The sequence below is a fragment of the Haemaphysalis longicornis genome, unplaced genomic scaffold (genome assembly GCF_048455015.1).
Source record: "Haemaphysalis longicornis isolate Haplotype H1 unplaced genomic scaffold, Haemaphysalis longicornis Haplotype H1 scaffold_7, whole genome shotgun sequence".
NCBI lineage: Eukaryota > Metazoa > Arthropoda > Arachnida > Ixodida > Ixodidae > Haemaphysalis > Haemaphysalis longicornis.
In genome coordinates this window covers 90435194-90449409 of record NW_027526422.1, presented here as the reverse complement: position 1 = coordinate 90449409, position 14216 = coordinate 90435194, and the positions used below count along the sequence as shown (strand labels likewise).

The following is a 14216-nucleotide window of genomic DNA, read 5'->3' as shown; positions in this document are numbered from 1 at the left end:
GGGCCAACAGATATCGAGTTTTTTCGAGACGCGTGAGCGGCCCATCTCACGCCGAAGGCATGACGCTACATGCATGTGAGCACGGCAAGCATGTCAGTTTTGCCGCGTCCTCAAGGCATAATACTATTGATCAAGGTAAAACTTTATTGCATTTACAAGCAATGAATTTCGTTCGTCTTGAACAGATCTCCCCATACAACCAAACCTGTCGTGGTCGATTTGGCGGCAGGCGGCTATCGCGGATACTTCTTCGAAACATTTATTTCGCGTAGCTATTGCAGGTCAGGCATTCATTGTATTTTTAATACAGTACTCTATCTCATCAAAACATGACAATATTTCCCAGCAAGAAAGTTTCCATCTGACCCCAACCCCCGGTACTATTTCTGCTGGTACTACATGATAGCAGATGGTTAATAAACAGCATCATTTCATGGCAGTAATGAGCGCGGACTGCTAATGTAGACGATATGACTGCGCTTTGAAGAACAGCAGAAGTTCGAGAATGAGAAACGTTGCTATGAGTAAGAGCGGACGATGTCGCTGCTTGGGCTGCCAGCCTCTTCGGCGCATTGCGCGCATCCACAATACCTGCCGAATTTACCTGTTTGGGGACGCGGCAAAGCCTGATGCCGCTGATTTTGCTCGCACGATTTGCTTCGCCGAGAGCACAGCAACCCACCGGCATCAGAAAACCGAACACATAAACACAAACTCCACTTTTGCGCGCGTCTAATGCAGCCTCACTGCATACGCGCCGGGCGCGGGTCCGAATGTTTTGCCAACCACCCTCCCGGCCACACCCAGCACGTGCGCTCGCCGTGACGTCACGGCCGCCGCGTGACGTACCCCGGGAGAGGTCCATTGGTCGGCCAATAATGTATTAGGCACCCATTGGCGTTCCCATTGGCCGGCCAATAGGTCGCCCAATTGGCCGTCCCATTGGGTGACCTATTGGCCGACCAATTGGAACGCCAATAGGTCTTCCCATTGGCCGCCAACTTGTTGCCCTTTTAGTTGGTTCTATCTCATTGCTGCAGCCACTCCATCTGAGCAGCCGCTGCAGTGCGTTGGTTACCTGTATCACAAATAGAACTCTTGGAATGGATGAATATCTTTATTGCTCTGTTTGTATACATCCCCAGGATTGAGGGACACGCGCCGCGGAAACCTGACTGCGCCCCTCTCCCGGCGCTTCGCCCGTCCGGGGCGTAACTGAATGGGGCAGAAAAAAGAAACGGCCGCCGTTTAATAACGAAGACAGCTAGAAAAATCGACTCCGGGATATCCGTAGCACGGCTCTAGCGGCATGCCGTGACAAAATATTGGGCTTGTACGACTAACTCACGAGGTTCCCGGGCCGTCTAAAATTTTTCTGCTGCGGCCTATGAGAACAGGCTGGATTTCAGGTCGTTCCGCACTAGTTAACACAAAATTGTGGCGCTCAGAAAACAGATAGAAAAAACGACTCCCGGGTTTGAGTACTTCAGGTTATGGGCTACAAACCTGTTATTGTAGATTTTTTGCAACGTTGTTTGTGTAGGTTCCCTGCAACACTTTTCATGCCCGGGGTGAGGCGTATCGCCACAAACTTCGAAAAACTGACGCTACGTGGCGCCCCCATCCCCCTCCTTTTTCCTGGAAGGAGTGGAGAGGAGGACCGTCTCCACCCGAACACTCGCCTCTCCTCAGCGGAACCAGGGAGGGTTCCCATCTGTTGTCGCTGAGAGTAACAAAGAGGCAGTCGGTAGTGTGCACGAGGACGAACAAGGCCTGCGCCCCTGGTTTATCCCAAGGAAGTGGGGGAGATAATTGCTGCCACTGAAAAGGTTTGGCTGACTTGACTGTCCCCCCTCCTCATTTTTAGATTGCGCAGAGCAAACAAAGCGTGCTCCCCTGGTTTTTTCGCGCGCGGGGGGGGGGGGGAGGGGGGGAGAAGACTTTCCAGCACAAGAACTGTGCCTGAAGGACCTACGACGTGTCCACACGCGCTACTCTGTACAGTTTTTGCTTCTTCGTTTTCTTTCTTTTTTCTGAGGTGGCAAATAACGCTATGTTAGTACGGTGTCAAATGTGAAAATAAGTTATCCGCACGGTATCCTGCAGTGATGCGTTAAATGGTGTAAAACGTATATGTTTGCGCGCAGGTATGCCATTTTGTCTTTTTTTACATACGGATTAGTATGAATGTATTTGTAATCTGTTTAGCGTTTTCTCTTCTTTTGCTGTATTGTGTTTTTCTTTTGTATACAGGTAATCATGCCGTCCTTGTTACTGTATATATCTATTCCCACACATGCCTAAGGCCTGGCACTCAGGCTGGAAGTATGAAATAAATAGTAAATAAATAAAAATAAAGCACTATCTTAAAGTTTCTGAGACTGAAATTATGGCGCAAGGGGGGTTGCCAAGAGCTGAACGAGCGCCGCTTTTTTAACGCTATTATATATCGAAGCGGCGTCCGTTTTATCAAAAATCGTTTTCTCGAATGCCGGTTTATAGATTCACCAATGTTCGTTGGTTTTTTTTCGTTTAAATTGTTATTTTATTCAATTTATGTACCATTCATCCCAATGCTATTTAAACGCTTTTTACCAGAGGGAATATATTAATTAGAGGTGTGTTCAAGTTTAATTAATTGTTTTTCATCCTTTTGAAAAATTCCCAGTATATTGCCGTAGTTTCGCAGTTTTTTTCCCGCAGCTTTTTGTTCAATATTTGTTGCCTTTAAGCTTTCCGAATTTTCTCATTCTTGTGTGCGCTCTAGAGAATGTGTTTGATATTTTGTTAATTGTAAATATTAAAATTGTGGCCGCGCTCCACTGCTTCCAAGGCGCTTCCATCAGAACAGCACCAGTTAAAAACTGATATGCGTTAAAAACGGTTATAAAAAGTATAAACGACGCCGTAAGAAGCATGCATATACGTGAAAAAGTCAATGGCGCTTAACCGAAATGGAAGCAATTATACATTTACAGCACACTGTTACAGTTAAAGTGTCGTGAATTATACGAACGCAATGGTAGTGCTGCACCTGAAATTAACCCCAATGTTGAGCATTGATGTTTGGGATTCCAAGTTACTACTATTTAGACGCCTATGAACGGCCCATTTTAGACGGGTCTAGGACATTTCGATGTACTGGAACATTTCAATGCGAGATGTTATGGTGCAAGCATTCCGGTGCACCGACATTTTCGTACGCCAACTTTTCTGCGAACGGATTTGTGCGCTTATTTGTGTGAAACTTTCGGCAACTTATTATTTGCGTAGGTATTAGGTTATGGATGACTGTCTACGCACTGATTGCATCGTTTGTGTTTATGCTTTGAAAGTTTTCGGTCAGAATTTGAGATTTTTTAGAGCTTTATTTAATAACTCCTTTAGGCAATACCAATTATTATGTATCTTATTTTTTTCTAGGGGCGCGGGCGAGGGTTCAGAAAGTCACAAAAAGAGCAGCTTCTTGCCGCCTTGTGTGGCGCCTTGCATCTGCGCAAAAAGAGATATTTAACGATGTTACGGCACATATAATGTTACACTGACGTCGAAAGGGACAAATTATGCAGCTCTTAAAGCTTTATGCTGTCGTTCATGAAACTTTGTGTAAATGAGCTGAAGAAACGGTTTTCATTAAGACTTGTAACAAATAAAACTTGCTCAAACGTAGGCACTTCCAAAAAAAGACGTCTATTGCTAAGCTTGCGCACCAAGCTTCTGAACTGTGCCTTTTCTGTGCACCCTTCGGTGCCACACACAATAATTGCAGCTCTCTTTCCTAGGTGTAAATTCCGAGGACACCTAAGCACTTTTTTATGATACAGTGATTGAGAAAGCATTAGTGTCCAGTTGCCGAACGTGCACTCTCAATCGTCCTTTTTTCTTTTCTGCCTGTCTATCTGTCCGTCTGTCACTCGATTCAGCCGCTGGGCCAAACATGAAACAATGCTGGAACAAGGAGTATATATAGGCAAAACCGTCCCAAGCTACTGAACCTGGCGGAGTGCATATATTTCTACGTGTCAATAGTGTTCAGAAGAAAAACTTGGCCGCGTATCTGCTCGCTTCGCTGCAAATGTCGTCGAAAGGCGATAGTCTTCTGCAGCCCCTGCCGTCTCATACATTCTCCTCCCCCCTCTCTCACTCCTCGCGCGTCTGACGCGATGGAGGTTAGCTAAATTAAATCCACTTTTCCCGCGCTGCAGAGCTCGCACGCCATCTGTTGGAACCTTTGCTACTGTTCGGCTTAGGGTTGCGCTCGAGCTCGAGGCTCGGGCGCCAGCTTCTTTTCGTATTTTTTGGTCAAACCATTGTTTTAACGCCTCTTTTTTAAATTGCTATCGTGAAAACCAAGGCCATGTCTATGCTTATTTAAAAGAACGCGCGTAATCCCGGTTATGTGCTTACATTTTGCCTCAAATGTACCTGGGGTTTCCTTCGCGCCATATTATTGGGACATGTATGACAAATCTTGGCAGTTTTAGAAGTTTGGAACGGTTTTGCGTATATAAGCGTCTTGTTTAATAATATTTATAACTTTTGAACCGGTGGCTGAATCGGTGCCGTCCACCGGGCGGGCGCCCTAACATCTGCGCTTCATGCTCGCCAAATAAAGATATTGTGAGCGCGAGACTCCGAAGCGTAGGAAATCATTTATTTCACTGCTCCATTATCCGCATCACCAAACACATCGAGGAACGCTTCGTCTTCTACGAGACTGAGGATCATCATCGTTGGTTGCTGGTCCGGTGTTCCGAGACGGCTTAGTCGTACAATAAACGCCTTACCTCACCGAGTAACCAAGGCCCTTACAATATATCAATCAATCAATCGCGTTTAAGTAGCCCAAGAAAGACTATCGTCTTTAAAAAAGCATTAGGCATAATTGAGGCAAAACATTAGTGCATAACTGGCCGCAGCAGCGTTCTTTTATTCAAAAATAGACGTGCGATTGGTTTTAATAAAAATGCGGTAAAAGACGGTGTTAAAAACAGGCCAGATAAAAGTAAATATAATAAAAGAAAGATGTCTCCTCAAGAGTGAGAGAGAGAAACCTTTATTTGGGGCAAGGCTGGCCCTAGGCCTGTTGGGGGAATAGGATCAAAGGAATGGGTAAGGAAGGGGAGCAGACCGGCCGTTCTATACAGCTCGTGCTAGACCGCTTGTGACTGCGAATACAGCAATCTTGTGAAGGATGGGAGTGCCCACGGAGTGAGGGTCTATGGCTATCGCGGGATCGTTGGTGGGGGCAGAGAAATTTCTATAGCGAGTTAATTTGGGGCAAAACCAAATGAGGTGGTGCAGATCAGCTTTGGTTAGGGAGTGGCACTTGTTCACGAATACCTCAGCAGCTCTTGGAAGCGTAGGTAGAGAAGCCAGGAACCCAGGCGGGGTGAGGTTTTTGAGGCGCTGTTACAAGAACAATTGAAAGAAAAGGTCCCAACAGGTGGCGCGCGAACCAAGAAAACGAGGGAAAATTGAATCTAATTCATCAAACTTCAATTGCATTAATTATGGGGGAGGCAGGGGGAGAAGAACAGCGTGAGGGGGAGAGGGGAGGATGTTACGAGGCGGGGGCGGCCGAAGACTATGGTATACATTTGCAGCGAAGCAACCAGATACGCAGCCAATTTCTTATCTTCTCCTCGTGACTATGACTCGGCACATACCCGGGGAACGTACTGTAAATAAAAATACTACTTACAGTACGGTAGCATACCCCATTTCAGGTAGTATGACGGACAGGGCGTTTCACGTAAGAGCGCTAGTCCAAGAATATTGTTCACTGATCATGTCGCACACTAGCCGGTGGTTGGGGCGGGGAGTATTAAAATATTTTAGTGTACGTCTAAAAGAAAAGAAGAACCTACCCGCAATCAGTAGCACCTTTCTCTTCTTGAGCAAAGCTGCCTCAGGGGCTAGCGCGTGCAAGTCGATCCAGCACGTGCTCTTTTCAGAAGCGTTCTCGTCGGGCCGGCGTGCGTCTTTTTTAGCTTTGGAGGCACCGGAAAGCCCGTTGAGCGGACGCGTCCCACGCAATAGAAAACATTCATAACGTGTTTTTCTTTTACTTGCCGAAGACTTGCATATGCTCATCTGCTTGTTTTGGCACTGTCGCGTTAATTGCGTATTTCTTTGTTTTCCGTTACTCGTAATGTTAGTATACTTGCACCTCAACCTTAACGCAAAGTAGGTAAGGGTTGAGGCATTTGATTTTTGGTTTTTTATGAACCCCGAAATAATAGATTATGATCTTGCTCTACCGCTTGTGCTTTGCAACAATAACGCGAAATGTTTTTGTGCTGCAAATTATTTGTCAATGCAGATATTAGCATAGGAAAAATAATTTTCCTGAATTCGGGTGTGAATGTTCGCGCGTAGAAATTAAAAGCGAGCAGAAAAAGAAAAGCTCGTTTCGTTTAATTGCATGCGTCTTCAAAAGACGCCCACATATCAGACACCTGATTAATTCTAATGTACAGTCGGGGACTTAATTTTGCAGACCACGCGAGCGTGTGGCAAAAGCCACCGATGCGCGCTCTGGAGGCCCAGCGCCTGTTGTCGATACCGGCGCGGCGCGCATGCGCGTCCTGTTTTACTCGCAGGCACGCCGATTTTCTCGCTTACTGCAGCGGTGCTGCAATGGTCACTCAAGCACCGCATAGCGACGCCTTTGTAGCATTCCTTTCTTCGCGATGGCACATTTGGGGCCTAACGTGACGATTGCGACGCTTTCGCGCAAGGGCTCTTGGCGTCCTGATGAACACTTCCGCGGAATGTTTTCTTTGTTTGATTTGCGCTTTATCGTGTATAGACGATGAGACTAGCGGCTTGCGAACGGCGTCCCCGAATGAAGCGCGTACGAAGCACAGTCTAACGGCACCGCGCTACCGACGACTAAATGCCAGCTGTATGAATAGCCGACCTTTATTCACCTTGTTTATTTTGTAATTTGTCCACTGAACCTATATTTCAGCTCGCTCTCTGCTGCCCATGAAGTAGGTGATTTGCAAGTTTGATAAAAGAGATTATTTCAGTGTTTTTGCTGCCTACTTCATTACTTAAAGATGATAGAAATGCGTACCCATATAAATTGTCTGTTCGTTCTGCGCGTCGGCATTATTCAAAACGACACCTCAGGTTCCCATCGAGAAACGCCATAACATTATTCACTACTTTTCGCCGTGATATTAATCACCACTTAGGGCCTTTCAAATGCTTTTGTCACTAATGAACGGGTGTTCAACCACTGAAAAACAATCAGCTCCTTTTTCGTTGTTGACCTTGTCCTTCCGCTCCGCTGGGCATCTGCAAGGTGGCCCTTTTCTGATGGCGGCAAAAAGCGAAAAGGTTCAAGAGTATTCGGGGTTTCGGTGCATGTTACACGTCCCCAGATCAGCAAATTTAACCTCATAATCAATCAATGCATGCCGACCTTGAAGAATCGCTCCGGCCTTGGAGCAATTCATCCCCGTAGGCATGAATTCCTCCCCTAACAGCAGCTCTTGGCCTATTAGTAAGCCGGCAAATGTCCCTTTGAAAAACGTATTCTCAAAAGTAGCGAATAATTTCAATTCAATGGGAACCCGAGGTACCATTTTTACGAGTGCGACGGGTAGAGCGAACAGACAATTTATATTGGTGCGCATTTCTATCATTTTTAAGTAATGAAATAGGCAGAAAAAAAACCGAAATAATTTCTTTTATTAAACTTACAAATCGCTACTTTATGGGCAGCCGAGAGCGAGCTGAAATATATGTTCAGTGGACAAATTACAAAATAAACAACGGGAATAAAGGTTCGCTATTCATACAGCTGGCATTTAGTCGGTGGAGCGGTACTGTGAGACTGTGCTTCGTACGCGCTTCATTCGGGGACGCCGTTCGCAAGCCGCTAGTCTCATCGTCTATACACGATAAAGCACAAAACAAACAAAATAAAACATTCCGCGCAAGTGTTTATCAGGACGCGAGGAGCACTTGCGCGAAAGCGTCGCAATTGTCACGTTAGGCCCCAAATGTGCCATCGCGAAGAAAGGAATGCTACAAAGGCGTCGCTATGCGGTGCTTGAGTGACCATTGCAGCACCACTGCAGTAAGCGAGAAAATCGGCGTGCCTGCGAGTAAAACAGGACGCGCATGCGCGCCGCGCCGGTCTTGACAACAGGCGCTGGGCCTCCAGAGCGCGCATCGGTGGCTTTTGCCACGCGCTCGCGTGGTCTATAAAATTAAGTCCCCGACTGTACGAATCAATGTACCAACGCAATTTGTGCAAGTTGTTCAACAGCAAAAAAAAAGTTCGGGATGTGCCAAGTGCGAACAAGTATCATGCAAGCGGAAGGAAATAAAAATGCCCTGTGACAAATTGAACAGATGACCCCTTAATGTCGAAAAGGTGACCCATGGGACCTGAAAGGCTTTCGGAACCGACGTCCCCCAACAACACGTTTCATTCCGTGAAATAGCCAGGACACCGGGCTGGTCGAGCGGCGCGGTGAGCAGACGATGCGTCCGTAGCAGACGACAAGACGACACTGGCAAAAGTTAACTCATTAGCGACGCTGCAGTTGACCCGAGCCTGCTCGATACGTACTAACGCACATTGTTTCACAAGTCGAAAGAAAATTTTACCCGGGTCTTTCCTTCGAGTGAGAAATGCGGCACGAGCGCCACGAAAAAAGCAGGCGTCCGAGCGGGGCGAGCCCTCCCCGTCCACACGGGTAAGGTGCCTCGATGCGCGCCCGCAGAGCGGGGGCGCATCGAGGCACCCTACACACGGGGGAACCGCAGCCCATGCGGGGTCGTTTTGTGAGGGCTCCCCTCTTGTTTTTTTTTTTTTTTTTTTTCCTTCCTGGTTCGGCGAATTTCAAAGGCGAAAAGCTGGCCTCTTTGGGAAACCGTCGCGAGCGGCTAGACCCTGTGTGAAGGCCCTGCTTCTCGCACCGCGGGGGAGAGAACAAGAGAGAAGGAATTGTGTCTTCAGGTCGCGACGCCACGTGGTGTCAGTTTTTCGAAACTCGACGCCGTGTCCCGAAATCCTGGCCATGCACAGCATGCAGACAGTTCGTCCTTTAAGCAATTTTCCACAGGCCATTGTCCATGCCGTGCTCCGCTCGCCGCAGGCTGGCTGGACCTTCACAAAGTGAGTGGCAAAAGCGAACAATGGGTTAAGTTTATAATAAACCGCAGTTTCGCGCATTAAAACAACAAGGCACTGAAATGTTGAGTGGCGTGAGCTCACCTCTTCAACAACGTCCCATGCATGGCGAACTCCGTTGCGTGGCGACGTCGTGAACCCGTCAATCGTAACATGAACAGCCCTGAAATACATTTCGGCAGACAAATTAATTCTTAATAATACCGCCCACGCTATGAGGAGTGAAAATGGCAAGGAAAACTGAACCAGCTATGTTACTCACATAAACAGAGGCACTCTTCCTTCGGTGCGAGGCTTAGCGGCGTTCAGCGTAAAGATGCATCTTGAAACACACTGCTATGGGTGTGCGACATCATCGTCGCCACTTCTCACACTCTTGCAGACCACTTTACATTTCCAATGCAATGCACAGTCAGAGAAGACTGCGTGTGCAACCGACCAACACGCCTACACTACCTACACCGCCAGCACCACGTTGAATACCACTTATCCACTGTGACGTCTATGGATTGGATTCGATTGGATGGGATCGTGGTTTTATTTCAAAACAATTTTGCTACTCGTGTCGGAAAGTTTTCTTTAGTGTTTGCTTGTTGTTTTTTTTCAGAACTTTATCTTGAATTGCTGATTGTAATATCAAAATTAATTGCCTCATAAATATACATTTGTAAAGGTTGAAGTTTTGAACATTTCTGAAGGTTTCAAATTAAGGGTGAGAGAGAGAATTAAATTTCAGCAAATGGTTGTCGTAATTGAATACTATCCAAATACTATCCAAAATGGCTCCCCGATTGGGTCATCATGTTGGAGCAGTCAGTAGTATTAACTTTATGGTTGGAGCCAATGGGTCCAATTGGGCCAACTGGCCATCCTAATTGAGCCAATGGGCCCAATTCGGATCGCTCCAATAGGTCCAATTGGACCCATTGGGTTTCCATTTGGACCCATTGGGATTCCATTTGGACCCATTGGGTGGCAAATTGGACCAATTGGTCGGCCAATGGTTTTTTTCGGCTGGGCGGTGACTGAACACCAGCGCTGAGATCTTCGCCGCTATTCACTGTGCAGCGAATCGGAGCAGCATTATTGCGTGGGGGAAATTATCTGAAAGCGTAGAATATAACAGAGAAGGCTGAAACGGGAACACAACCACAGGGCTAACAGGGCCACCTACGAAAACGCCGCAGAGAATGGCCGCCTTGGAGCAACACACCACCAGGCGGCCGTGCCACATTGTTCAGAGTGACATTATTTTCATGTTTTTGTCGCCACTTCTCTTTATATAAAAATAATTCAACAACACATGTATAATTGCCTTTTAACATGTCTGTTATCATCTAAGCGCTCGCCTCGCTGTTCTATCTTATTTATCTTGATTTTCGGAATCTGCTGACGAGATTGCTCATTCGGTGAGCTGGCCCCACTAAAGTGGGATTCGGGAACACACTCAAGTGCGTTCCGTGAGAAGCATCATTCGCGTTTGCCGTTTAGCTGCTCCTGAATGACATTTTAGCCGAGTGCACTCTGTGGAAGTGCACTTGACATGAAGACAAATAACAATTTTGTTCAATTTGAAAGAACTGGCTTTTGGTAACTCACTCAGCTGCATCCAAACCATGAGGGATGTTTTTAACTGAGAAAACACAAGAAATACTGAAATACTTCCAAAGTTCACACTTCAGCGATGTGTTGTGGGCAGGAGTGACATAATATGGTACAGCACTAAAACACAGTTTTCAACATGATAGCGGCACATTAGCATACTAGTGATACGACCAAACGAAACTAGAGGTCCACTAAAGTCCACCATTCACGTTTCTTGGTGGTGGCCCAGGTTGGTGGCCACCAATCACACAAACGCGGTTTTGTGATGTCACAAAAAATTGCCGAAAAGTGGCTGGCGCATCGCCACTGCTTCAGCTGTTTTCCCTAATATCTCCATCATTTCCTTGAAGATTGTGATAAAATTGTTATCGGGAAAAAGCAGTCTTTTAAGAGAACCATACTTCATGGCCCCTTTAAGCCTGGCACACAGGCAACAAGCGTGCGATTTGAAGGAGACAACAAACGCGTCAGCCCATGAGGTTGCATGCAACCAAACGTGTCACTGCCATTCAGCGGATAGACTAGTTGGCCGACCCATACCGTTGTTTTGAGGAGGGTTGGCGGCAACAGGTTCACCGCTGGGCCCGGATGCCCAGACTTGGGGAAGTCTTGTTCCTGTTGGTAGCACTTGATGCGATGGGATGCCACCCTTGAGAAGTCTCACCGCTTCCCCCATTTCATTATTTTGCAGCACGTCAAGAAAGCGTTCGTAAGCACGCGGTCCCCTTTTGGACATCTGCTGCAGGAGGTGCCTGTTGCGTTCTTCCAAGTCCGCATGATTCTGCAAAAAGGGTTATGATGATGATTATTATTATTATTATGTTGGTGGTGGTGTTTGAAATAAAAATGTAAAAAAAGGTATTTTTGACGGAACATAAACAAAACTGGAAGGCTGCATTGCTTTTTGCTGTGGAGCAAATATCGAATTTATGGCCTTTGGTTTCATCACACCATTATTAGGCGAGACTCGCACGCCCGCTAATGTGTTGTCAACCTAAGTTTTAAGCGCGTCTACTTTATACAACATGGCTTATCATCTTGGAAACGGCATAGATGAAGGCTACAGGCGAATTCTAAAGCAAACAGCACCTGATTATGCTAGATGATTCATAAAAAAGTAGATAGTGGCGTGGCAGAAGGAAGACCCAAGGTCGTTGCTCCATGGCTAAAGCATTGTGCACCTGAGCCCAAGGACACAGGTTTATTACCGGCCATGACGGCTGCTTTTGAGGTAGAGGCGAAAAGTGAAAATTCCTGTGTGTCGATATTTCAGCGCACGCTAAAGATCCCCATGTGGTGCGAACAAATTCCAAAGCCCTCCACTACGGTGCGCCTCAAAGCCCGGGTGTAGCCCTGGCGCATTAAGCCCCACAATCAATCAACCACGAAGAAGGAAGTTGAAGATGAAGAGCAGACTGACTTGGCAACCATGTTACGCCCGCTAAAACATTGCTTATTTGCTCGAAATGCTCAACACGAACCTCCAGCTTCCGGGACCCTTATGCACTGAAAGGGCTGAGAAGGAAAGCAAGAGCACTACCCAGAACTCGTTGACACAAGCGGCTCTTACCAGCGGCCCAAATCGGTGTAGAATGTGCGCTTTGAAGGCTAACGTTTTCCTCATCAAAGCAAAGATGCAAATGGCGGAAAAACTTGACAGTGGAGTGATAATTTAGCGTACAATGATAGAAGGAAAATACAGAAGTTGAATCTGCCGTACAGGATCTAAAAACAAGTGCAAGCATGAAATAAATGCTATGCTGACGGGTGCTTAAAATTATAAAAAAACGGGGAACAAGTGAATTTCGCATACGAATCGGGCCATCTGTCATAGCGCCCGACTCTTTTGTGTTAGTAAAATGGGAGAGCACCAAGTGTCGCACCTAGGAAACACTTACTGCAGATTCTCCTGCACATTCAGTTGGGGCCCTTTAGTATAAGGCGTCAAACATTGTAGCTAGACAGGAACAGGCGCTGAAAGCAATAAAAAACGCAAAAAAAAAGGGACTGTTATATAACAATCATGCCAATGTTTTTGGGTGCACAAATTGTTTGCATGCGAGTAGAACAGAAGAGCAGTGAGTGCAGTTCCTAGAAAAAAATTTGCTGCGCATTTTTTAACCCTGTGTCTAAAGGTATGTCAGACGTACCCGCAAAATTTCTTGAAGATATGTCAGATTTACAGCGCCCATAGCGGCCTGAAACCAACCTGGATATATAGATCCATCCATCGCTGAACAACCATGCATTTACTGCACAAGCTATGAAACTAACCATGCCTAACCTGACCCAAATGTATTCTTTTCTCGTGTTCTTGAGTTGAACCAAAGTATTCAAGTGCCGGTTAGAGCCTTCCCGGAAGTCCGAGATCAAGTTTCATTTCATTTCATTTATTGACCCTTAAAGGCCCGAGGGCTTGGACAAGGTGTGAACGCGTACCATGACACATTAAACAAGAAAAGAACAATAAACCTGAAAAAACTGTACATGATTAAAGGTAGAATAAGAAAGTATGCGGCAATCCTACACTCATGTTGCGTATTACCCCACCCCCGCGGTGTATGTCACCCTCGTCATCGCTGACTTGACAGGCTTAGGGTCAAATGCAAGGAAAATTGACTGAGGAATGTCGGGCAGCTACCGTATTTTCCGGAGTATAAGTCGTGTTTTTTTTTGTTCTGAAATTTTCGTTGGTGTGTCTTATCCAATGGTGAAACTTATGTATGGAATAAATTTGGTACGTGGCGGCCACACGCGGTCCGCACTCGAAAAAGATGCCTGTGTGCTGCGTGATGTCAGCGCTTGTTAAGAAACACAGCTCTATGACCTAAATGAATGAATTATTTGTTAGCGAGTCTGAGGAAGAAGGCTTTGATGGTTTTGCTTCAACGCCGTCTGTAAGTACATGCCATCTGTGTGTGTCAATAAACCATTTTTGAGAAGTTAGTTCTGCCTAGACTTTGCATGGTAGATGCACGTGTCTAGCACTGCTTAGGATGCACGTGTCTAGGATGCACGTGTCTAGGACGCACGTGTCTAGGACGCACGTGTCTAGGATACGTTCAGAGGCGGCGGCTGCCGCAACCATGTACTTTCGCCGCACTTTCTAACGAACTGATCCTCTATGAGTTTACCTGATTAACAAGTGCGTTTTGTACACCAGTGCGTTATACACCGGTGCGACTTATATAAGTTTTTTTTTTTTTCAGAAAAACTGCCGTTTTGGGGGAGGTGCGACTTATAGAACGGAAAATACGGTACAACCAATGCCAATGAGCATGGCTGACGAATCACTGGCAATGCTCTAAGGCAGATCTGGTGTAGTACTTCTACGGACTCTGTAAAGGCCAGCTCTGCAGCAACTGTGGGGCTCGTCAATGATCAGTCGCGGACTTGCCGTGGATAGTTTGCGGTTAATCCGAGAGCTGTGCTCGCCACCGAAATAAACTTTGAA

The 14216-nt window shown here is 46.4% G+C and overlaps 1 protein-coding gene and 1 long non-coding RNA gene across 2 annotated transcripts in view; both read right to left on the bottom strand.

Moving 5' to 3' along the window:
* The window catches only part of LOC144146395 (caspase-3-like), a 58526-nt gene that overhangs the window by 28605 nt on the left and 15705 nt on the right, over positions 1-14216 (bottom strand). Inside the window, exon 2 of the mRNA XM_077678350.1 lies at positions 11303-11543. Coding sequence (XP_077534476.1) covers positions 11303-11543 — 241 coding nt within the window. The remainder of the gene's footprint in view (positions 1-11302; positions 11544-14216) is intronic.
* On the bottom strand, positions 9044-9673 carry LOC144146067 (uncharacterized). The gene is made up of 3 exons (XR_013317654.1): positions 9420-9673; positions 9242-9320; positions 9044-9133 (listed from the first exon to the last, which is right to left on the bottom strand). It is a non-coding gene; the product is annotated as an uncharacterized LOC144146067 (long non-coding RNA).